The 25,052-nt window shown below is 39.3% G+C and overlaps 1 protein-coding gene and 1 long non-coding RNA gene across 2 annotated transcripts in view; one reads left to right on the forward strand and one right to left on the reverse strand.

Annotated features, from left to right (window-relative positions):
- The first annotated feature begins 2,641 nt into the window (after nt 1–2,641).
- Nucleotides 2,642–25,052, forward strand: part of LOC141798311 (uncharacterized) — a 32,257-nt gene continuing 9,846 nt past the window's right edge. The window contains exons 1-3 of the long non-coding RNA XR_012599141.1: nt 2,642–2,951; nt 3,091–3,148; nt 24,297–24,360. This is a non-coding gene — a long non-coding RNA (uncharacterized LOC141798311). The remainder of the gene's footprint in view (nt 2,952–3,090; nt 3,149–24,296; nt 24,361–25,052) is intronic.
- scn2b (sodium channel, voltage-gated, type II, beta) lies at nt 5,785–22,180 on the reverse strand. Its single transcript, XM_074680217.1, has 6 exons — nt 21,924–22,180; nt 13,139–13,299; nt 12,829–13,045; nt 12,157–12,349; nt 10,697–10,749; nt 5,785–10,565 (listed from the first exon to the last, which is right to left on the reverse strand). Exons 1-5 carry the CDS (start codon nt 22,003–22,005, stop codon nt 10,740–10,742), a joined length of 663 nt encoding a protein of 220 aa, XP_074536318.1. The 5' UTR covers nt 22,006–22,180; the 3' UTR covers nt 5,785–10,565; nt 10,697–10,739.

Here is a 25,052-nt window from a genome sequence, read left to right on the forward strand (position 1 = left end):
AACAAAACGTGAAGCCACACAGTACACTTCACATCCACAGCAAACCCCTCCATCAATCTCAGCTTAGCCTTCAACACTTCTCAGTGGCAGTGAGGGATAACACAAGTCACAATTTGATGTCCGGTCTGACCTCAATCACAAGATTCATGGCTTCCTTGCCTATCATGGGACACATCAGCTCCACCAAATTAGATCTTGCAACGGGCCACATCTGGGGCTCAAGACTCGCTACATGTGATGCTTGACAAGAAACAGGAAAGGTAACCTGTGTCCACCTTGGGTCGAAGTCTATGTACCTTTGCTTCCTCTGTTCAAATGTTAAAAGGGGACCACCGAAAATGTTCTGACACCTCATTCAACACTGGCGACTTCTGGCCACAAGTAGACTCCTTTGGCACTGCCTAGCAGAGGAATTTCACTATCTGCATATAAACAGCTCTTCATGTATAACCACCCCCAACCACCCACTGTAATGTGAAACATAATTGAACCTAACACCTTTGTTCATCCACATTTCACTGAAAATGATTCATGCATCAGAGCAGTCTAACAGGAAGTCACTTAGCACTCCCACCACTCTGCCACTTTGTCCTGCTTGTCTGGCAGCAGGCTCAGAGCCACGAGATGTCCGGAAGTGGTGATAAAAAAGAGTGGATCTGTGGAGTTACATCTGTACAAAGCTTTGTATGCCTTTTCTCAAACCCACTTCTGTCCAAATATGACTGAGAAGGGAAAGAGAGTTGAAGCATCATTTGATGAACAACTTGTTAGTGGGATTGATCAGATCATCTTCTCCAAAGCAGTTAACACAGGATATCTGTAGATATGTGTATTCCTTACAACTTTTGTACCTGTGGTCTTTGTCTGATGTGACCTCTATGAAAATTAAATTTATTCACTAGTTAAATTCAATTAAATGCAAAGGTAGTATGATGACTATAATACTTACCTCTATGTTTTTTTGCTCTCCCTTGTCTTTTTTTTTTAAGTATTATTATTATTATTATTATTTTTGCATTTCTGTGATGACTTGACACCGCACTACACAGCACATTTTTGTGATTCTGTGTTTACTTGGCATGACAGGTCTGTTTGAAGAGTTTGCATCTTTTTCTGCCACATTAGGGGTTGTTATAGGTGCTGTGAGGACTATCCAGAATCTGTAGTGTTTTTTTAATGGGATAAAGACTCCGTTATCACCCACTGTTGTAACAGCGTGAATCTCACCAGGATGTGATATTGTTTTAGAAGCAAATAAATGGAGACAAGATTATCTTTTAAACACTACTTTTATTTCAACGAGGTAATGCATTTCTTGATAGTTACATACCCTATCGGTGAAACATGAAAAGAAGTAAACTTTGTAAACATTAGCTAATCCTGATTATGTCCTACCAGTGCTCATCCACTAAAACCTCACCAAGCAGAGCAGATGTTACTTTGCCTTTCATTGTATTCCTAGACTCAGCTTTTAAAAGACAGCTGCAGCATAACCGCTGCATATGAGTTGAAACGCAGATTATAACAAAAAGCTTAACTTGTATTTTAGCCTTTAGCTCGCTCGCTATCACTCTCCCGTTACCGTTAGCTTCTGCTATTCTGTCCTCTTTGCCACTTCCACTGGAATCCCACTCCAGTTTCGCTCCTTTTTCTCAGGAAAAAAAGGACAGTTCTACAGTCTACGTGTTGTAAGTTGATTATTGGCCAGGTCAAACACAGATACTGAGAAATAAAATTTCGAAATAACAGATTTTGGCACCTGATACTTTTAATTGTGGTTTATGATCAATCAAGTATAAGTGAGACTATTTCAAGATCACTTATAAGGTCTTCATGGGGTCTTTTAATACTATGTGATAATCTCAGATTGAGACCTTTATTATGTCTCTTTTTCAAAGATTGGATAGTCTACAGTTTTAGTCTGGTGATTGTTTCTACATCTGACTTATGAGTTAAAAAAGTAAAAACATCTATCCCCTCCCCCTTCAGCCTCCTCATCCTCCTCCACTCCTGTTGGGAATTTTATGTATTTCCTGAACTGTCCATACTGACATGATGGATGTATGACCTCACCAACTGTCTCACATACACACATACATGCACATTTGTCAGGTGATCCATCTTATTGCATTTGATGTCATTCCCAAGTTCAAGCTTGTGTGTGTAGATGTGTGTGTATGTGTCTTTGTGAGTGAGTGTGTTGGGAATGAAGAATGTCGAGTTCCCTCCACGCAGCAGTCCAAATATTTGAATTAAATACATAAATGCCATTTATAGAGTGTTAGAGGAAAAAGCAAGCATACACACAGACAAGCACACATTCATCTTTGCATATTCTTACCATCCAAAGTCACATGTTAGTCACACATGCACACACACCTGCAGCTGGACAGGGTGACCTTGGATGCCGGGTGTCGAAGGAAGGCGGAGCTAAAGAGGACATTACAGTGATGAGGAGAGAGGAGAGATCAGGAGGGGTGAGATGAGAGGATGGCGGGGGATGAAGGGTGGTGAGGGGAGAGATGAAGGGAGGCAAAGAGAGGAGGTGAGATGAGATGCTGCGGGAGGGAGGGAGGGAGGGAGTGGAGAATCTGTTTCTGGGACGGTCAGAGCAGTGAAATACTGCAGTGGAGTCACAAAGCTGAGCTGGTCTGAACACAGCTACTGAGAGACTCTGAGCTCTCCCTTCTCTCTCTTCATACCTTCATTTTCTCCCACCTCCCACTCTGATTAACCTTCTTCTCACCCTACACTGCGACCTGCTCCATCCTCCCCCCTCTCTGTCTTTCTCTCCCCCCCTCTCTGTCTTTCTCTCTTCCTCTGTCTGTGCACCAGCCGGTGAGTGAGCACATTTCAGAAACCGTCCTGAGTGGAGGAGGAGAAGTTGGGTGGGCCTCTCTCTACCTTTGGTTCTCATCTCCCCTTCCTTCTCTTTTTCTTCATCTGAGCAGGTCAATCTGTTTTCTTCAACACAAGTTTTTTTTTTTTTTACTTTCTTTTTATCTGCCTTCAGACCTTGCATGTCTGTGACTCCCCGTTCTTGTCTTTACTTCCATTTTCTCTTTTTTGTGGTCTGTCTTGTCCCCGCAGTCCTGTGCTCCAGTTATCTGTCCATCCATCCATCTGTCTGGGAGCGGCACATCCAAAGGTAAGTCCTGTCTAAAGTTAAGTGCAGGTCTGCTTTACATGCTGATTCTCTCTCACACACACACATTGCTGGTGCAGATTTGAAATGAAATCTGTGCAGACGCAGCCAGCTACTGGTGGAGACATTTGTGTAGAGGGTTAAAAGCAACTCAGTTTTGTCTTACATGGTTGATGGTGTGTTGTTGGATAGCACAGGATAATTCGTGATTTTGCTCAATCTTGCATGTGACACAGACAATTTAAAACTTTGCCTTGAGGTGGTACTGTTTAACAGATAATATGATATCATATGCACAAGTCAATGTTGTTGGCATTTATATAAGAACCCATTGCATGTAGTTTTTTTTTTTTCCAATATTCTGTGACTGCTGTCGCAAAACTTAAAATGTGCCTAATAGATACAAATTCCATAGCCTTGCACAAATAAAATACAATTACTGATATTTTAATAGAGTTCTAACTTTACAGACCTGTTTTTCATACAACTGCATATGTCGGCATAGATCATGGACTGCATTTTTTTCACTCTGTGCCTAAAATAGACACAAGTTGTCAGTCAGCTAAAGTGACATTAGGTTAAATGTGTCACACACTGCAGCACTTTGCTTATTCTATACATACATTTTTGTTAGCTGAAGCAGTGGGGCTGAAAAGTTGGAGCTGAAAAAAGTAAATCAAAGGATTATCTCCAAATCAAACATGGTTGACGTGACAAAAAAAAAAAAAAGTTGAAAAAAATTTATACACTTCCAATTCACGTTGCAGTCTTGCAGTTTTGTTTGTTCCATGCGACTTATCTGCAAATCAAACTCTTCGACTTTGTTGCTCCATATAAGCCCTCATTTCTATCAACTGACTTACCCATGATGCAAAGTGATAACCCTTTGATGTTAGCGACATTGTTTAAGATCAGAAAAACATTACTGGTCTTCCTCTAAGGGTAATTCAATAACATTACTCTGGACAGTGTCTAGTTAATCACCTTTACCACTTCATTAGTTTGAGTAATACTTTGGGTCTTTTTTGCTTTTATCTGCAGGGAAGAGAGGAAATGTAGGTAAAAGAAAATTAGAGATTAGGTGCAGCAAATAGTGTAGGGTGGTAGTTGAAACAGTGACCACATACAGAATATGACCTTGGCATATGGGGCTCACGCTCAACCCACTTGACCAGTTGTGCCCCATCTTTAACAGGATCAAAGCAACTTAGAGTTTTTACACAGTTTCTTTGTACATACTGCAAGAACTTCTATATGACAAAGATTTTTAGTAGTGACTGCTATGTTGCACTGTCAAGACATGCTTAAAATGGAGCTGGCTGACAATAGCAGACAGTCTACTGTAGCTTGAATCATTATTAGGAACTAACAGCTTTTTTATGCTAATTCAAAGGCACAGAGTCTAAGAAGAGCATACTGCAAAGAAACTGAGGTGACTGCGAACTTGCGGCAAATACACAGTCAATGGAAACACACAGGAGCAGAAATCAAGTGTGAAGGATGTCAATACGCAGAAGTTTAGTTCTGTAGAGGTGCCCATAGAAACAGCTTTGCTATTAATGAAACAGACGGAAGCATAACAGACTTGTTTAGATTGTTTGAAGAACATAGTTTGATCTCAGGGTATAGTTTTAAAATATGGTTGCCAAAAGCTTTAAAGAGTACCTAGCCCTGTGTTCTGACATTGATCAATGCAAAGACACAAGGTGGACTGAAGAGGAGTGAGAGGGAGTTGGGACTCTGTTGGCTACTCATAGCTAGCACCGATTGCACCACCGAAAGAGCATTGCAGCTGAAATTAAAGCTTCTCCTTGATGTAATAGTTGGGTGGCTGTACTGCTAGTCGTGGGACTGTCTGAGGTCCAGCTGGACGAACCTGCATTTCGCAGCACAGTGAAGTTCTTGCCAAGTTTGGTTTCAGGCATACCGGGACTGCTCCTGTTGAGACCTCTTACATCTCTAGACTTTAAAGCCTCTTGCTTGAAATATTGTGGCTACAGTAGCTTAGTAATTACTCTCTGCTGTTACACTATACAGTACCAACATGCTTTAAATATATATATATATATATATATATATATATATATATATATATATATATATATATATATATATATATATATATATACATACATAGATGACTTCAGTGCCTGCCTTTTCTCTCTGTTCCACCAATAACAAAGATGGTTCACAGAAAACCCGTTCCTGTCCTTGCACTACCCCTGTATTTGCAGCATGTTTGCTGCATATGCAGTTATTTCTGCATTCTTTTTAACATTTTTAGCACCATTTTTTTTAAATTGAAGATCCAGGAATGTGTTTTTAGTTTTGCATAGTCTTAGCATTCTCAGATGGAAAATGTTCTTCCTTTTGGCCATCGCAGATCTTCAACTCTTTTGAGCTACTTCAGGATTATAATATGGAAAGCACATTTGTTTTACAAACAGTGTCCCCGGCTTTTGTAGAGACTGCTTGTCATCTAGTTACTTTTCTCCAGTTGCTCAGCTTCACTGTAAAAACATAATGCAACACTCCGTAGAGTTGTGAATCACTATCCTATGATGGGCCAGCCCTGTGCACCTTTTTAGCAGAACACAGTGGTAAACAGAAGCATGTATAGAAAAGACAGTACTACCAACTGTGACATGTTCCTAAATAATCTTTATTCAAAATACATGTTATGATGACAGCTGCTTGTTCGCAGCACAGTGCAAGCATTAGTCTGGGGTCTCTAACATTTAAATTGAAAAAAGATCAACTATCCAGGGCAAACTCATAGCCAGAGGTGGATGATGCACAATGATACTGTTAATTACATGATGTAGCGTCAAAGTTGTTTTGTTTGTTGTGTATGATCGATATATAGGATTTTTAAAAACGTCCAGTAAAGACATATTGGTAAAAACTGCATTTGACTTTTGCCCAAATGTTAACCTTTATCATCACCTTACTTGTCAAAACCCAAATTCATCATACATGTGGTTGCTCACGTAACAAAGAACTGTAACCAAAACAGAATGTCATCAAATGTCTCAGTTTTCAATTAATCATTTAACCACTGTCTTATTGTTTTCCACTTTATGACAGACTGCTGTTTTGGCAATTACATAAAAACACAATTGTGTACATAATACTAACGTGGTGTTGAAGATGTGCTTTTAATAGTTAAGGAAATCACTCAGTAATAACTTCACAGTGATAGAAACGTAAAGCATTTATGTAAACACAGATTGGTTTACAATTTTGTTTGTCTACCAATGTCAGAAACCAGGACTGACCCAGCTTCCAGATTTGGAAGCACTAAGTGCACTTCCACAGCTTGCCAGTATCATAGAAGCCAGTTTTTGACACAGCTAGACAGTTACTGACATGGTTGAAACAACAAAGAACATTCATAAATCAACAATTCTCACATGCTGAAACCTGTGAAATTACATTCAAACAGTGATTGGGTATCTTTTAACCAACAAAAATACAACAAAACAAAGTCACAACGGATACATTTTCCATTTCACCATACAATCACCATGCCATGTTTCCATTACAAAAACCCAACATTCCAATATACCATTGTAATAAAGTGAGCTTTACGTTCACATGCTCTTTAATATGATCATACCACAGTTGGTAAAAATGTGTCGATGTGCAAAACAATATATACAGTTTTAAACACAACTGTTGAGGTAAAGGCATAACTTTGGGCACAGAGCTATGATGTTACTTTGGAGAGATGATAACTGTTTGTATCTATTGTCTGTCAGTTTTCTCAGTTTACACTAAGTTTTTCTTTGCAATGAGCCGCACAGCCTCAATGCATTGTAAAATCTTAATACAGCACTTTTGACTTTAGAGTAAAAAGACTTTTAGAAAAGCGTCCTGAAGGATTTTGTGCATTATCTGAAATCCTGAAAGATATCTTGAGGGAAGAGGAAACTTGTCCTAGTGAAACCACACACCCCTCGTAGTCGATGGATTTCAAGTAAAAGCAATGATATCCAATTATTATAGTTACTGGAAAGTGATGCAACCTTGAGTTTATAATTCTGAAAGCTTACTTGAACATACTTGAAAAGATTCTCTCTGTTGTGGTAGTACTGTAACAGAAACAGAAAACAAAGAAGCTTCCCACTTTATTTTTGATATGCTGCTGTAGCATTCAACATGCGTTTATGGCATTAACGAAAGAGATCATGCAGCATTTTCCAAAGTAAAAAAAAAAATACTGTAAAGTACTGTTGTGGAAAGTGACAACTCTTATGTAAAAGAAAAACTATGTCTCCATTTTGGACATTCTTAGATTTCTACAGTTAACAGATCAACATATTTTTCACTCTTTGTTGTTTGAGTTTTACAACATTCAGTCCTCAAAGCCTTCCCTAACTATACCCTTTATCCCATACTCCTCATCTGGTCTAGCTTCTTGGTTTTATAGGGTTAGGACTCTGATGTAAAATCTCAACACAATCCAACCTCTTCCGTGTGGTTTTATTCCATTTAACATACCCCTGTATTCAAAACAAACACTTCTTTCCCCCATGTTGACCTTGGCCAGGATGGATGCAGAGGTGTGAATCAAATGAATCAATGGAGACAGGAGAGACAAAAAGCAAAATATAGAATAATTTTAGGCTTTGAAGTAAGATCTGTTGCTTAGAAAAAATAAATAAAACTTTGCATTTGTACCAGGGCACTTGACCAATAAACCCTCTAGCCTTGCATTCTCTTCTTACACTGAAAAACACATTTACCTACTCAAGAGTGGATGAAGCAGTGAGGACTGATTAAATCATATTGCCTTTTATTAGCTACAGTTTCAGGGTCCTGATGTTGTGCAAACTGCCTCACTGTCTCATTGGCAATGTGTGAATTTTTATGCTATATAATATGTTGGTTATTCCTATCCCATTGTCATTATTTTTGGTTACTATTAAGTCAAAGGGCTGCTATAAGCAGGTGCATTCCTTGCCTTGTAATTACAACTGTTGTTGGCCTCCCGATTGTTACAAGTCAAATGATTGCTGTGAAAAAAGCCTTAGAAGTTTGAGGAATGTTCAGACACAAGTAGACAACATTCAGACATGATTTGGCTGAGTCATGGACTTAAGCCACTGGGAGAAAGACGTCACATATGCACTGTATGTGCATTGACAAGTTAAGACATGGTGCCATAAAGGCAGCTGAAAAACACATGGATTTAAGGCAATGTAATACAATAAACACTCACCCTTTCATTAAACAGCTGGTGGATTAGTGACACCATAAGTAGTTAGTGGTAGAATGGTTATCATACTGCTGGAATGAGACACCAAACTAGATTGGTTAGGCCTTGAAAAAAAGTGGTTTAAAAAAATATTAAGTCGGATAAGGAAGTGGCATGACATCATGCACATGACAAAACTTCCAGTGGCTCATCTTTGACTTTTATTACAACAAATTCCTTTTTGGTCAGCTTCCACATCATTGCCAAAAAGAACAGCGTGCCACAGCTAACTGCCTCAGGCCTCTGGAGTTAGCAGTAAGGTGCCTCCATCAGTGATTGAAGACACATTCAGACTCTTAATTTGCCAGGTACTCGGTAGAAGTTCAAGTCCAGATCCATACTGTGTCTTTACCTTTTAAGTGAGGTTAGATCCGATGTAAAACCTGACATGCAGCTAATTATCTCCCACTATACAATTCATTGCACTTTGCCTTTATTGGTTAATTCTCAATGCTTTACTAAAATACACTAAGCCATGCATTGCAACTCATGTAAAAACAAAGGCATGTTCTGTTGCCTTAACACTTGACTTGGTTCCCAAGAGAGGTCACAGCAGAGACTGTCTTCATTCCTGGAGGAACCTGATACAATACAAATCCAATGACAAATGATGGCAATAAATATACATTTGAGAAATCGCCACAATTAACGACACACAGTGTGTGTTCTGAAGTGAAACAAGCTTTTAGCTTTAACTGAAATTCTGCCCTAACAGTTCCTGTTAACTTTGTTATTAGTGATTCGATTAAAATAAAATACAATAAACTATGTGCCGCTGAAGTTTGAATATTTAAAGCTGCTATGAGGAGAATCTGTTTTAATTGGACTTCCTCACCGCCTTCTGGCTTGGTATCTCGCACACACTTTAAGCAATGTGGAGATCAGATTGAAACAATTTTTCTTAAAGACAAGTTCTTACTGTATAAAGCGCACCAAAGTAGGTTACTTATCAGTACAGTTACGCGGTGCTACGGTTTGAAATGTGACATCAAGCAAATGTTGTATTAGCCGGCTATATGTAGCGCTTTGTGTAGCGCTATTAGTAGCCCGATGCTCAGACGTATCTGTAGGCTAATGTGACAGCAAGTGAACGCTGTCAGTTTGTGTTTAGTTTACTATCTGTCTATATTTAGCACAGCTGGCAGACTGGTGCTCTAAAACATGTCTGTAATGTGTAACGTTAGTGAATCCCAGTTATGTCTTGCCCGTCATCCACCAAGCGGCGCTAACGTAACCTGGCTCTTTATTTTATTGATAGACTCTCAAGTTTGAACAGACCACTGCAGGATAACTGCTGCGTGTGGGTTGGAATGAACATTATCAGAAACAGTTTAGCCCCTGTGTTAGCATTTAGCCTGTGCACTATCACTCTCCTGTTTAGCCTTTCTCCTGCTCTTCTGCCCTTTTTCTGTCAGACAGTTAGGCTCCTGTGTCCACCATCACTAAAAAATGAAGAAATCGTTTTCAGCAGAGAAAAACACAGATCTCTGTGTTTTATCTCTTCTCACAACTAAACTTTGTCAGCCGATGTGGTGTTGTCATAGAGACCTATACATGCTGTAAATGGGGCGAGCCATCGAGCTAGTTCAGGCAGAAAACTAAGTAGCGTTTTAAGATAACCTGTAACATGGGCGCTTGTAATCTCATTTTAAAGTTTGTATTACAGTCAGGCATAAATCTAGAATTGAGACTTTTGCAAGATATCCAAGAAACTCCTCACAGCCCCTTTAATACTTATATATGTATTTAATTACTGTTTTTTTCCACAGTCAAACTATAGTTTTATATAAATTTGGGGTCATACTGCCCAGCCCTAGTCTGTTGTACAGTTTGCAGTTAAAATGCCATTTCTTTATAAGAAAGAAATTTCTTCATAAGATATAAAATAATTCAATTTCATTCTTCATTGTTTTAAATGCATTTTCAGTTTTTGAATAAATTAGGTTTTTGATGTTTTTTGATGGTTAGGTTGTGGAGCAAGGTTTCCTGGCTTATTTTAAGGTAAACAACACACCTCATACAGATATAGAAATAGGCACACATACATAGAAACATTCGCTACACTGACACACTCACACACACATGCAGAACAGATAGAAGTTTCAGTGCATGATGTTTCTAGTTGTGGTTACTATAGATTTCCAGGTAGGGGTGGCATGTCTGGAAGAAAGAAAAGAAAGAATGACAATCAACTGACCAGTATTATGTTCAGATGCCTTAATAATAAAGTTTAAGCCATCAGGTAGATTTTTTGTAGTATCATTGGTTGGTTTAAGTGAGCAAGTACTTACCAGGTGAGGTGTTTGGGTAGGGCTACACTATCAGATGACCCAGCTATGGTTGTCTAAAAATACAGAAGAAGAGATCTCAAATATTGCAAAAGGAAGGTAGCTTTCAGTCAATAAATGGTAAAGGATTTGAGGTTGGTAATCAAATTTTTGATGATAGTAATGATAAATTGCTAAAGCCATAGGACAACACAATTTTAAGTAGGTGAAATTCAAGCTGGTAGACAGTTTTACATGTAAGGATGGGCTGATCACCGATCCCCCAAAATTAAGAAAATCTCCACTAATCAATCGGTGCATGTCTACTTAAAAAAGCACCGAAATGCAATAAATTGGAATGAACTTAAGCTCTTTGACTAATGTCCAAGGCTTCAGAACTAAGTCTCAAAGCTCTAGTATTGTGAATGTAGATATATGGACTAATGTGGACTTATAAAAGTAAAGAAATCAAAGACTACACAAAGTGCTCTCTGGTAAACAGCCCTTAATTCAGTTGATGACATTTTAAGTGGTGTGCCCACTTTTACTAATGGAACATTGCTGCTGATTTACGTTTGAGTTGCTTCAAATAACACATCACTCAATCAGACAAAATCAATGAATTCTTCAGTGATTCTATTTTTAAGCAGAACTATAAACATGGCACAAGTCTCTTCTCCTAAGGTCAGGACTATTCTGGCCCTGACCTAAGGAGATTGCGGTATCTAGCAACAAGACATTAGCAGCAAATCCTTCTGAAAGTTGTGAGGTTGAATCCCCAAGGATTCTCAATAGGGAAAAGGGGGGGGGATTTGAGACCAACTAGGAACCCTCAGTCATGTTCCTCCAGGCGTCCTACCACGATGGTTTAGTACAGATACCAATTGTTCCTAGTGCATGAGGTGTCTGGAAGTAAACAGCGGCCAGCATGGGCACCCTGGTTGGTCTGAAGCTACACAAAAATACTTTGATGGACCATATTATTTGAGACCTTTTGATAACTAGGTTCAACTCACTAGAGCTGCAACTTTGAAGATACTCTAACCCAGTTCTCAAAGTCGTTCCCATCCTTAAAGTCATCCATTTTCCCGTTTTCTGACACATTATAGGAATAACTTCAAGAACAAAATTGAGATCTGCTGCCTAACATATCTCACCCACTGAAAAATAACACCATACAGAAGTAGTGTTATTTACTTTACCTGCCAGAAGCCATAATGTTATGGCTGATTGGTGTTAGGGATGAAATTTCATATCACATAGTATACCAAGGAAAAAATCAGTTTAAGCTGGGGGAGTAGTTTCGGCTGCAACTGAAGTGACATGCTGGTTCTTCTGAGTTGCTTTTGCTAGTGGAACACAGCCATAAAATATCAGCTTGTGTTCCATAAAAAATGAGTGGCAACCCATTAGCTACATTTTGATCTGCCTGCTAGTGACAGGTTCAGCTTGAGCACTGAGGATGCTACGGTGAGATTTCTTACTTGGTTCCCTCCTCTGCAACACCTTCACCATCCAGCTTTCCCTCCTCCTCCATCTTCATCTCTGAAATCAGTTCTGGTTTCCGGTGTCGACGAAGACATTTCACTACTACCATGGACAGGATCAGCAGAGCTAACGCTCCACCCACTGATGCTCCGATTGCAACTGCGATGGTGGAATCTCTCGGAGGGGGAACTGAGGACAGGATGGGATAGGGTTATGTAGCTTGTAGACAAAAGGTGGAGACAAATGCAATGCCGGCTAAAAGCTCTGCGGTGCTGCTTAAACAGAGTGGAAGGAAAGAAAGTGCTGCTGAGTTAGCCTCATTGGGGAGCTTGTGTGCGTGCGAGTGCAAAAGAGATGCTGGGGACTAAGTTCAAGCTCTTGTTGGTCATTAATAAGTTAAAAGCTGACTCATCAGCAGCTCATGCTCCAGGAAGCTCAGACACAGTCAAACAAACAGAAAGCTGTTTTTGATTTAAAAGCATTTATCCTTACATTACAGCATCAGGAAACAGACGTAAAAATACAAAACTAAAATTAAAATCCACCACATAACTTGATTTATGCTATCATGAGCTATAACAAAGTCAGGGTCTATATTTAAGGGCAGAGCCTGGGGTTTATAGACATTTAGTGTATAGTAATTTTTGACAGTAAGATCAGTTTCTTACGCTCTGTAACAACTAGGAGCTCTATGACTCCATGTCCCTGGATGCGATCCGGAGGGTTTCTCACATAGCAGTTGTAAAGCCCCTCATCCTCCAGCTGAACATCTGACAGGGTGATTGCCAGATCGTTCTTTTCCAGGTTCCCAGCAAACGTGACCCTATCTCCAAAGCTGTCTGAGCGCAGAGCCACCATTCCTTTTTTTGAATCATATTTCATAAACTATGGATGAAGAGAGAGAGAAAGAGTTCAGCAGGGCTCAGATTTTAAGATGCAGACACGCAAGTTGTTAAGCGCAAAAAATGGACATTTTACCATTTCTTCTGAGTCATTACTGGATCTCTGGTAGGTCCAGTTCATGGAAAACTTGTGAGTGTCCATCTTATAGCAGGATGTGAAACTGCAGGGAATTTTGACGGTTGTTCCATTGAGGGCATTCATTTTACTAGGCATCAACACATCCATGCTTGAGCAACCTGTAGATTAGAATAAAACCAGTGTTAATCATGTTTGACCAAAAACAATGAACTAGCCAGGAATAAGCTATGAATATGGATGCAGATTTAACTCTCTACATTTTGGAATAAGGGTACAGGATTGCACAGTTTGCAATTACATGTAGGATCTCCATGTTTAAGCAAACATACTGCAAATCAGACAGAAAACCCACACAACACTGACAGAGTCAAAATGCAGTGCATCAGCTGTTTTAGTAAGTAGTGAGGATGTAGGGTTTTATGCTACTGCTGACTCGTCCACTACACTTCATCTGGATAGAGCTATCTCTCAGGTTGACAGTCATTTGGAGTGAATGTCACAAACCTGGAAATACATTTTAAAGTGATCATGTCCAATCAAATGGTGGTAGATCAAACAATGCTTGCTTAACCCTTTACTGCCAAATGAATCATAGGTAATACATGAGTTTCAAAGGCCTCTATGTCATCAGGATGTCTAAGAAATTTAAAACAGTCTTATACCACCTTGAGGATTATCATACCACTTTTGACGGATGAAGATTTATTTTTGGCCGTTTTTAAATGGCTAAGTTTTATATATATATATATATATATATATATATATATATATATATATATATATATATATATATATATATATATATATATATATATATATATATATATATATATATATATATATATATATATTCTAGAGACCTGAGTGAGGAGTTGCATAAAAGCAGTCTGGGATGTTTCTAGCCAAACTAAGCAAGACTTCCACTGCGGTGAAGCTTCTTCTTCCAGCCGCAAACCCAAGTTATCCACCCAGCTAGCTCGCTCTGACTAATTAGGCGTATTGGCTATGGCGCTCTATTAGCTGTTGGCCATTGGTTGTTGACATCAATATCCCAAGTAGCCTCATGCAGCCCCTGCTCAGGTCTCCAGAGATGAGAAAAAATTATGCTATTATCCCTCTCCCTCCTCCCTCCTATCCATGACTTTGCAATCACAAGTTCTACAGTCCAGTTTAGGCTCCCCTGGCTGAAGGCGTGTATTCCGCTGGTGCTTTGCATCATTTGTGTTTTTAGAGTGTTTGTGGCTCATGCATTTATTTCAGCTGTTTAAAGATTTTCTTTTTTTTTGCAGGATGCAGTGATGAATGTCTTATCTAATGCTGTACATTAGAAGTCCAAAAAGTTCTTTACTTAAAGAAAAAGTCCAGATCTTCCTTCTCACTTGGTCAACTTAGTCCTCACTGCTAAACTTTGCCAGCTGTCGTAGCGTCATCAAAGAGACCCTGGGTCTGCTTGTTGCCGATGGATTTGTGCTGCCCCTTGTTAATGTCTGACCCAAGCGGCAACCTCTGGTCAAAGACTATGAGACAATGCGGAAATGGTAAAATCTGCTGTGTCTCGTGTGTTCACTTGGGGCTTGCTCTGGAAGTACCGGATGTCACAAACACACCAAGCAAAAAAAAAAGCAGTTTTCAAAGCAGAAATTAACATATTTACAGCCTGATTAAAAAAATGTCTCCTGTCTGAGTCACTAATTTTACTACCGGCACCCACTGTACTGGGGGAAGTGAATTTTTCTTGGTCGTTAAGAGGATATTAAGATCCCGAGCTCCCCAAATAAGAGGCACAGCTGAGGGTCATGTGACCAATAGGCGCCCTATGGCTGTAGGCTAAGCCCTTGCCACTACCAATATGGCCGCTATAGCCGATGTGCTTCATTTTCCGTTTCAGAAACAGACGGGTGACGTTGGCGAGACTACGTCCATGTTTTATACAGTCTATGGTTTGACCTGACTACAAGAACTAAGAAACAGCATTTCGAAACCACTTTTGTTTATTTTGTTAGTAGAGACGAGCAAGTACTGATATCGGGTATTGCACCCATACCAGCCTTATTATAAGGTATCGGTACATGTGAAGGCTGCTGATACCAGCAGCCAATGCTAAAGGCAAAAAAAATCCCCCTCCCCAAGTCCTCCTCCCCAAGTCCTCCTCCCTAGTGGTTGGCGGTGCATTGCTGCAGTTTGACACCACGACAAAAGTGTGTCAGGTCCTGTTCAGATGATATGAATGAAATGGGGAGAGTTAACAGTTAAACTGTTTTATTGTGCACTTCAGATTATTTTAAGAAAAGTACTAAAACTCTGAGAGTTGTTAGTTTTAATTTTCACTTTTGTTAAATAATTGTTTGTGTTTTATTTTTGGACTTAATGGAGGAGTGACTTTGCTGTCCTTGTTCCAAATGATCTGTAACTGTTAATTGAAATTTTATGTATCGGTATTTGTTACCCTTTTTCCACCAAGCTGGTTCCAGGGCTGGTGCTAGTGCTGGTGCTAGAGCTGGTTCACAGTTGGTTCAAGTGAGAACCGGTTAAGAACTGTTTGCTTTTCCACAAACGGGTGCAGGCTTATTAACTTATCTTCTTCTTCTGTTGTTTCGCTTACCCCAAACTCGTCTTTTTAAAAATGTCTCTCTTCTGTGTTTTCACTCTGCTTTGGTTGGGCAATAATCTCGCCCCCACCCCCCTGACTTAAGTCCATAGCCCCCGACATAACGTGGTTCTTTCTGCTGGCCCAGCAAAGAGTTGGTGCTTGCCAAGCACCGGTTTTGAGAGCCAACAACCAGTGCTTAGTTTGTGGAAAACCAAAGAACTGGTGCTAAGTCTGGCTCTAGCTCCGAACCAGCCCTGGAACCAGCTTGGTAGAAAAGGGGTATGTGAGTACTCAAGAGGGAGTACTAATATATGTCTATTTGTTAGTATAATTGCAATCCTTATAGTTAAATGAGTGGAACTGACAGAATAAATTCTTCATTTCGAAACTCTAGAAAAGAACACAAGCCTTTTTTTTTTTTTTTTTCAAAAAATCCAACTCTCGTAATCTAAAATGCACTGTGAAAGCCAGAAGACAGCTGCTGAGTCTGCCCCTCTGATGCACTTAAGGAGAATTAGTAGTTTAACACGAGCAAGTTTAAAGCATGTAACTGGATATAAAGCGGCTGAAATGATGTTGAAGTATCATTTATTCCTCTCAAGTTTTCCCCTGCATTCTAACATAATGTCTCAGCACGGGCTTACACTCCTGAGACAGAATCTGTGCTTCTCTCTTTCTCTCCCTGCACTGCATGGGTTGTGTGTGTATATGTGCGTGTGTTTGTTGTGTGTGTGTGTGTGTGTGTGTGTGTGTGTGTGTGTGTGTGTGTGTGTGTGTGTGTGTGTGTGTGTGTGTGTGTATGTGATGGGACTCTGCACCATTCTCTCCTCCGCAGTCGGGTGTTTCTGGCTCCCTTCCCACTGCTGCTGCACCACTCCACAGGCCTGCCTCTCTGCACCATACACACATAGACACACACTCACACACACCCACACACTCACCCATGCACTTTTTACATCTCCCCCCATTGTCCATATGTATAATTTACACACATAAGCACACCCAATTTTCCCCTGCACACTGTTCACCACGGTCAGGTGACTTGTGAGGCAGTGCTCTACCTGCTTCCCTCTCGCTCTTCAAACACACACACACACACATATACAGCCCCCCCACACCACCATCACCACCCGAAAGGTGTGCAATGTCAGCAGTGAGCTAAGCATGCTAGCTGTGTTATGTCAATGTCATCCCTGCATACTGACCTATCTGTACACACAGCTCATACACACACATCCAAGCAAACATCGGCATCTCCTACACACAACTAAAACGCACCTGAGCACAATACACACATACATTCCTCTGGGATTATGATCCATACACGTATACACTGTTGGAAACAGTCTGATTCTGCCTCCTGCTGACTCAGCAGTGCTGAGGGGGGTGAGAAAGAGAGGCAGATGCCGACACAGAGACAGACAGAGAATTGCTAACAGATGAAATACTGCAGTAAAGCCGCCTCATGCAACTCCTCCCTCCCTCTGCCCCTCCCTCTTTTCCTCTTCCATTCCTGTTCACCTCTCTTGCCTCCTCTCACGCCTTTTCTGAGTACCTCTTCCCTCCAACTCCCTCTTCAAGCCTTAAAATTAAAATTCTTCCTTTTCCCCGCATCTGTGGTCCCAAAACTCTGTGCACACTCTGCAAACGCCACCTCTCTTGCTATTGTTCCTTTTACCTTCACAAGGTCAATGCAGAAAAAAAAGGTAAAACGTAGGTAGGTCTGTTACATCATCACTCCTATGCCTTCCCTATCCCTCTTATCTGACTCTACAGTATGTGACCACCTTCTTTAGGTTTACACACATGATGCTACTCACACAGGATGCACATCAGTAGAGGCATGATTTATTTTGGATTACCCAGAAAGGGAATCTATGATCATAGTTAAGGCCTGTCTGCCTGAATTAGTGAAGGGTGAGAGAAAGACGACAGAAGCCAAGAGATAATCAAACTCTTGATTTATGAATTTTAGTAAATATTGAGAGTTATAATATTTCTGAAGATACAAGTGGCTTGTGAGGGGCACTGTCAGTGACGTATGGTTAAAAATCCCTGTATCATCTCAGATACAAGTTTAATAATAACTCTCCTGCCTCTGGATCTAAATTCATTTAGGCGTCCTTGGAGTGGCATGGATTAGAGTTTCAGAGCCACAATCCACTGAAGACACAATGTGACAAATCTGGAGACAGCATCCTTTTGAAGGTCCCTTCTAAAGGAGATCCAAAGCTGCTTTTAGGGCACGGAAGTCTTCAGCTAAGTATTTAGTTGATGTTCCAAAAAAATGGAAGTCTTAGGGCTTTATTTTTATGACAATCACTAAGCTGTGCTTTCTTTAAAAAGCATCGCCCTTGACTTGTTTTGGTTTTGCAGATCATTTTGACTGCATGTGTAAGAGGTGCTGTTCCTAAGTGGTTTAATTAGGTTAATGCTGGTTTTGAGTGTGCCAACACTTCAGGATTATGACTTGGGACCCCCCCTGAAAGTACTGCTGCTTTGTCCTCCACATCATTGCCTGGGCCTGATTGTTTGGTGTTAAACTGCTTATGCCAAGCTACTTTCACCGAGGTGGACAGCATTTTTGATGTATTTGACTTTTGCTTTTTGTGCTCCTCAGCATATAGATTCTTAGTAAATAAGTATTACAGGGACAAGTTAAAGTCCTGTTCCTGATGACTTAATGCTCATTTGTAAGTCAGTGTCTGGTTAGTATTACTAAGTCAGGAAAAGGCAGTAATGCAGTTATTTATTTATTTATTTTTCTTTTCTAAATATCAACGCGTTTGCAACAAACTACCTTACAAAACCTTCTAAAGTCAGCAGATTTTATGGATGACATATTGCCTTTGCCACAATACCCTGATCTGCTTAAGCTTCAGTACTGGTGAGTTGTGATTTAATTTGTTATGTGCTGCCAGCCTTAGCACTAGTTCCCCCTGCTGTGGAGAGTGTTGCATTACAATCTGCACACTGCAGCACTCTGAGCCCATATGATGCAGCTCACACAAAAATATAACGCATCTGGATTTTTTCAGAGCAGTTGCAGGAATTGTGCTGGCTGGAAAAGCTTTTGTCTGATGATGTCATGGATAGATTGCTATCAGTCTGATCAGCCTGTAAAAACATAAACAGAGCCTGTGCTTTGTCAGCCTGCAGCATATTGTGTGATAGGTCACAGTTCTATAGAGTTAGGGTTAGTAAACACTGCTTTATATAGGGCAAAATCTGATACCTTGGCACAGACAGAACACTGAAATGATTTCAGCTGCTTTGTTTGATGTATAAAAACTGCAGTTGTCTATACATCTATCACATGTAAACCACTTCAATCCCTTTAAAATCATTTGTTAAATTGAGTGATGGTTAAAAAATACTACAGGTCCTTGCTGTTCTGCATTCACCTCCAGTCTGTCTTAGACATGAATCATTGAAAGTCTCTGTCTCTATCTCAAAGTCACAAAGTCTGATTGCTTTAAAATACATGAAATTACAGCTTTCGAAAATACCCCAGGATCTGAGTTGAACCTTGTCTTAATTAATATAAAAAAGAATAAACAGTTAAGAAAAGAGGAATGTTTTATTATTTGACTTACTATGATTTCTTTTCCTTTTTTTAAAATCTCTTTTCTTTTCCTTTCCTTTCCTTTTTTATAGAAATACAACTGTACATGGTCTGAAGAAAGTACATTGACTTGTTCAAAAGCAAAACATCTTGGCTGTTTTTTGTGGATTGTTGCTTATAGGGGATTTATGTAAATTTGAAAATTAGGCAATCTTCCTAGAATCAGATTACACGTTGATTTGATAAAGGTCATACCAATCAAAACCTCAAAAATCAAGATTTTATGAAAAACAGAAGAGGGGAGAAGATCCAATCAATTTAAGCTTTGTTAAAACACAATTACACATAGTAACTGACTAAACAGTTTATTAAGCTTAAGAAATAAATTATTACACGTGCCATACTTAAATTGGATATTGTATTCAGTTAAATTTTAATGTTTACATGTTCAAACTGAAGTAATGGAAATCTGTTATCTCTGGTGTAACTGACAAATGATGATCAGGGTTAAAGTGAAGACACTCAACTCAAGTGAAAAGCAAAGACAAATTAATGTTGGTGTCATTTAGGAACAGTTTAAAATGTTGCTTTTTGTTTTTTCATGACCTTAAATATGCAGCTGTATGATGATGAACATAAAATTATTAATGTCTGTTGCCGAATTAAGAATTCCCAATGAGCTTGTTGGCAGGCAGCACCATTGCAGATATAGTTTCTTCTTTCCTGGGTGCTGCTGTCCTCTAGTGTCCATTCATTGGAACTGTCGCATAGACATTTATGGCTTCTAGACTATTACTGGGAAACAGCCTTTCAGATTTCAGCAGAATTTCTACTTCTTGACTTTTAATTAAAAAAATGTGTGTCAGGCAATGAATTCAAGATTATTTGGGAATATTATACTTTGCTCATTTTTGTATTATTACAATTATTGTCCTTTTTTGTTGTTGTTTTTTAATGTTATTGTGTTTTTGTTTTCGTTTTTTTCATTTCCAATGATTCGCCAACATGACAGGATGTACTACAGTGTAGCTTCTCCGTAGCTAACCAACAGCAAACCTCTGGGTATCTTTTTTCAGTTGGCACAGGTAAAAAGCAAAGGGTGCTGACAAATCTAAAAATACACTGACATGGCATCCCATTGGATGTTCCAGACAACTGGACTACAGTAATTGATGAAACATGAAGTCACAGAGTTAATTTGATGACAGAATGCTGCTGTATTGTCTATTCATTGTTATTTTCCTCTGTATCTTTAAATCAAATATGAATACAGTGTGCCATTTTGGTTCGACTTACATTGATTTAATAAGATATATTATTACCTGACTTTCTTGCAAGTAAAGTCATTGTTATTAAGTGCTTGGTTTTGATTGGTCAGAACCTCCGCTTTATATCAGGGTCGAGTTTCATCCTGTCAGGATTCTATTTCTTATGACAAAATCACCTTCAGTTTAACCATGACACAGATCTCACCCTTATCAAAGCAAAAAAAAAAAATATATCCCTCACTGAGTGATGTTATGGAGTTGGTTATCTACTGATCAAAAATGAAAACTCTGCCTTGCACCCCATGTTTGCATGTTGGGCTGGATAAACCTTGTGACAGCTTAAAAATCCTCAAAAGTCATGTATCAAGGTCCCCTACAGAGGAGGAGGAGGTACTCCTTGTTATTGGATCAAGATGTCAGTGCTTGCTTTTAGTGTCATACTCAAGACTCCATTTTGTATTTGTATTTTTTTCCAGTGAAAATAAATGTAATCAGTGTGGCTTCAGTGCAACTGAAATAACTTGCAGGTAGGGAGTACTAAACGTTACGTAATGCAGGATGGCTTTTGTTTGTTAGTCTGTTGGGGAAACACCTGTTTTGTTGCAGGCATTCAATTGCAGCAATGATGCTTTGGTATGATCTGATGTGGGTCACACCATCTGGAGGCCTACTTTGATGTTGCACCCACCTTTTCTCTGTGAATAAGCACAACCTGACCTGGATCTGCTGCCTGTTGCGTAGCCTACAGTTTCATACATCCATAGACATCTTTTTAATTGACTGCCATATAGAGGATTTTTTTCTTCTTTTTTCTTTAGTGGTTATGCATAAAAGGCCTTTCAAATTTGTTAGCACCCCACAATAGGCCTAAATGTATGATCCATTACACACTGCACCCACAACACTGACTCACAGAGACCCACTGTAATGTTCACTATCCCTCTGCATCAAGACCAAGCCAATTATTATTTTTACATGGTGCATCATAATCCCGTTTTAAGGCTGTGACACACCAGAAAACAAAATTAGCTGGGAACAGAGGCTACATGCAGACGACAGGGGGAATAAGTCATCAGAGAATTTCTGCATTATCAAAAACCAGTTAGGCTAATAGCGGTTGAGGAAACGATCAACAATCTGGTTTTAATGGATGGGTTTGCTGTCAGGGGAAATGATGGAGTAACAATTACTCGACATTATCTCACATTACGCATCTGCATCTCCCTGGCGTGCACCCTCAGTGTAATATAAGCAAAGAACGCAGAACAATGGGGCAATGCGCGGTCACAATAATCGAACTGTTGTTTCTCGTATCAATGTTACAAAAGCATTGATCGGCTTGACTGTTTTGCGTCTTACCAGAGAGCGAGAGCAGCACGAGCAGCGCTGCGCTCATCTTCAGCTGAACGCCAGAGCTCATCTTCAGCGCGTGGGAACACATCTTCTTCTTCTTCCTCTTGTTTTGATAAAAACGACGCTGTTTTCTCTAAAAGTAGTTCTATTAAATGAGTAATTGTGATCTTTAGGGGTGCGTTTAAATGCTAAAAACTGTGTTTTTGTTTTAGAGGCAGGACATGGCTGGCAGTGTCTGTAGCCTTATGATGGTTGATCTCATGGTTGTCGGATTGTTTGCATGGAGGTAGGCGGGCGGTTCAAGAAGTAGCCAACAGTAAAATTCAATGAAGGATTTCTCACCAATAGGGTGTAACACTTAGATCTCCTTAAGATATGTTATTATTATTATTATTATTATTATTATTATTATTATTATTATTATTATTATTACAACAGCTCAATTCCCTGCATTTCTACAAATAGCTATGGAAATCTGAAATACAATGTTGCCCATGAAGTTGGAATAAAACCTTTTCTAGCTCTTCTCATGAAGGGATTGTGACAATGCAAATTATTCTTTATAAATAAAGTTAACATTTTTTTCATTAATTTCATGATCAGCCTCTTCCAAACATATCACAGTAAACGCTAAAAACCATTTAACCTTTGCAAATCACAATCATTTCATGAAAATAGGTAGAAAGCATTATAGTTCAACCTATGGGTAACAGTTTACATTCAGGTTTTGAGCGTACCGACTGTACTGACTTAAACCTGTTGAAATACTAGAGCTATGTACCATTATACCTTGAAAAAAATACTTTTTTGGATATGTGAGGTAAATATGTCTCATAACAAGGCCAGGCCAGTGAGCGTATTGCTTTTTTTCTTAAGATAGGGAATAAAAAATTACAATGTTTTATCCACTGAAAACAGGGACATAAAGATTCCCATTGGCAAAATGATATCAGGGATCAGAGAGAAAGCTCGATGAGGAGAAACCAGGCTGCCGTTCAGACAAACAAAAAATTAAAGCAAGACCCTCCTTGAATCCCTTCCTCCATCTAATCATCCTGGATAGGAGGGATAGAAGAGGAAAGGGATACTGGGAAATATATGTGGCAAACCTTGGAAGTCAAACCTGATTGCCTCATCATATTGTTTCTTACTGGAGATTGAAGAAAGCAACCTTGAGAATCAAAGACACTTAATCTTGGTTATGAGGGGCAAGCAAAGAGGGCAGCAGAAGGGAAAGAGGCTGCTGCACATGATGCCTTAATTATGTGAAATGAGGCTGATAAGCTCAGCTTTCACAACAAGCTGTCATGTCAAGAGAGGAAGGAGTATTAGAGAAAATAGGGACTGAGAGAGGGAGGTGGCTCCTTTACCCTTACAGGAAGAGAGGGAAGGAGTCAAGAAGGAGTCAGAAGAGTGCTCTGAAAATATGAGGCCATTAGCAGAAGAGAGGAGACAGGTGGGCTGGCTGCATTTCTGTGGTCAGCACTAATGATGACAACAGCAATAAATAAATAAACAATGCTGCTAAAAGAAATTTAGCCATGGAGCTGATGGTTAACTCAAAAGCACATTAGTAAGTGAAAAGTGAAAACACCCCAGCTTTTTTCATTTTTTTCTTTTTTTTAAATTGAAATGATGTAGTTTAATGTCTCATTGTACTCTGAAATGAAGGTTTAGGACATATAAACAATTGCCATTAGAGAATAAACCATGGAACCAATTTATAAACCAAATTTTATTGCAAAATACTGTGGTAGCCAATTTTGGTTCAGGGTGCCACTCACTCTGTATTAGTCACAGACCCTGGGTCCAGCAAAACAGCCCCAAGACCAATGAACTTCCTCCTCCAACATCACACAGTATTCACCTAGTTGATCAGGGTTTCATCCTACAGCAAGATAATAACCCAAAACATAAGATGCAATCTCTGCCATAGCTACTTTAAACAGTGTGAAACAATGACTGTTTCATCCACACTGATGGAACCCAAAAGACATGACTTCATTGTGATGTGTTGATTGCATTGTGTCATTGATCAGTTTTTCTTTCATTATCCTGGTTATTCAGAAAACTTATTTTTCTTTTGAATTCACCCTGGGAGTTTGTTTCTATCCGTGGTGCTGAACGCCATCCCTCAGTGAGAAAAGCTTGGCTCGCGCTCAAACAAAACAAAAGCCGCCTTGACTAATGAATATTATTCTTAGTGGAGAGTCTAAGTACCCAGCGTTCAATATTGATTGATTATATGCTTTTGTTTACAGCCACAAAACGCAGTCTTGAAAGAAACTCTAAAATTAAACAACCCACAGCAAATCTTATTTAAGTAAGGCAAATCAATAAAATAACACAAGAACTGTTCTTTCCCTCTCCCCCCTACAGGGCGAGGGACTGCTAATGTAAAGAACTCCACATTGTGTCTGGGAAGCAGGAACATCACACAGAAGTAAGTCATTGTACTGACTGTTGCTGATTTTATAAATGAACCTGGGGTAAGAGAGGTGCCCGGGTACCTGAGGTACGTTTGACGCTGAAGACACATAAATTCTCAGTTATGGTAGAAGGGACATTTTAAGATAATCTTAACTTTGAAAAATCAATCTCAGCAAATTAAAGTCTTTATTGGAAGCATGGATAAGTTGTTTTGTTTTTTGATTAACTGTCAACACCATGACATAATAAGATTGCTTCTCTTAGTTTAAAACCTTAATTAACTGATTTTCATATCTACTTGTATCTGCTTTCAGCTATGGGCCAGGATAATCAGCCTGCTATCATAGTGATAACCTCCCTAACATACTCAAACTTTTATAATGAAATTGCACATCAAATGAAGTTTATCAATAAGATAAGGTTTAGTGCACATCTCCAGACATCATTGATTAATACACACTTAATTATGTGTTCCAATAATTTGTAGATCAGAAAAAATGCAGCGCAAAAGAAGTCTCCGTCAGATAAGGCCTTGGCTTGACAAGTTTGATAAGATGGGTTTTTATTCATCTTTCCTGACAGTGGATAGGAGAAGCCATAATCAGCAATATTACAGGCTGAATTGGCTTAACTTGAGAAATAATGAGTTTTCTTCATTACTGTCTGAAATAGTTTGCATATTTTTGAAAAGTGGGACCAGCAGAT

The sequence above is a fragment of the Halichoeres trimaculatus genome, unplaced genomic scaffold (genome assembly GCF_033239565.1).
Source record: "Halichoeres trimaculatus isolate MK-OKI-2021-1 unplaced genomic scaffold, fHalTri1.1 fHalTri1_scaffold_9, whole genome shotgun sequence".
Taxonomy (NCBI): domain Eukaryota; kingdom Metazoa; phylum Chordata; class Actinopteri; order Labriformes; family Labridae; genus Halichoeres; species Halichoeres trimaculatus.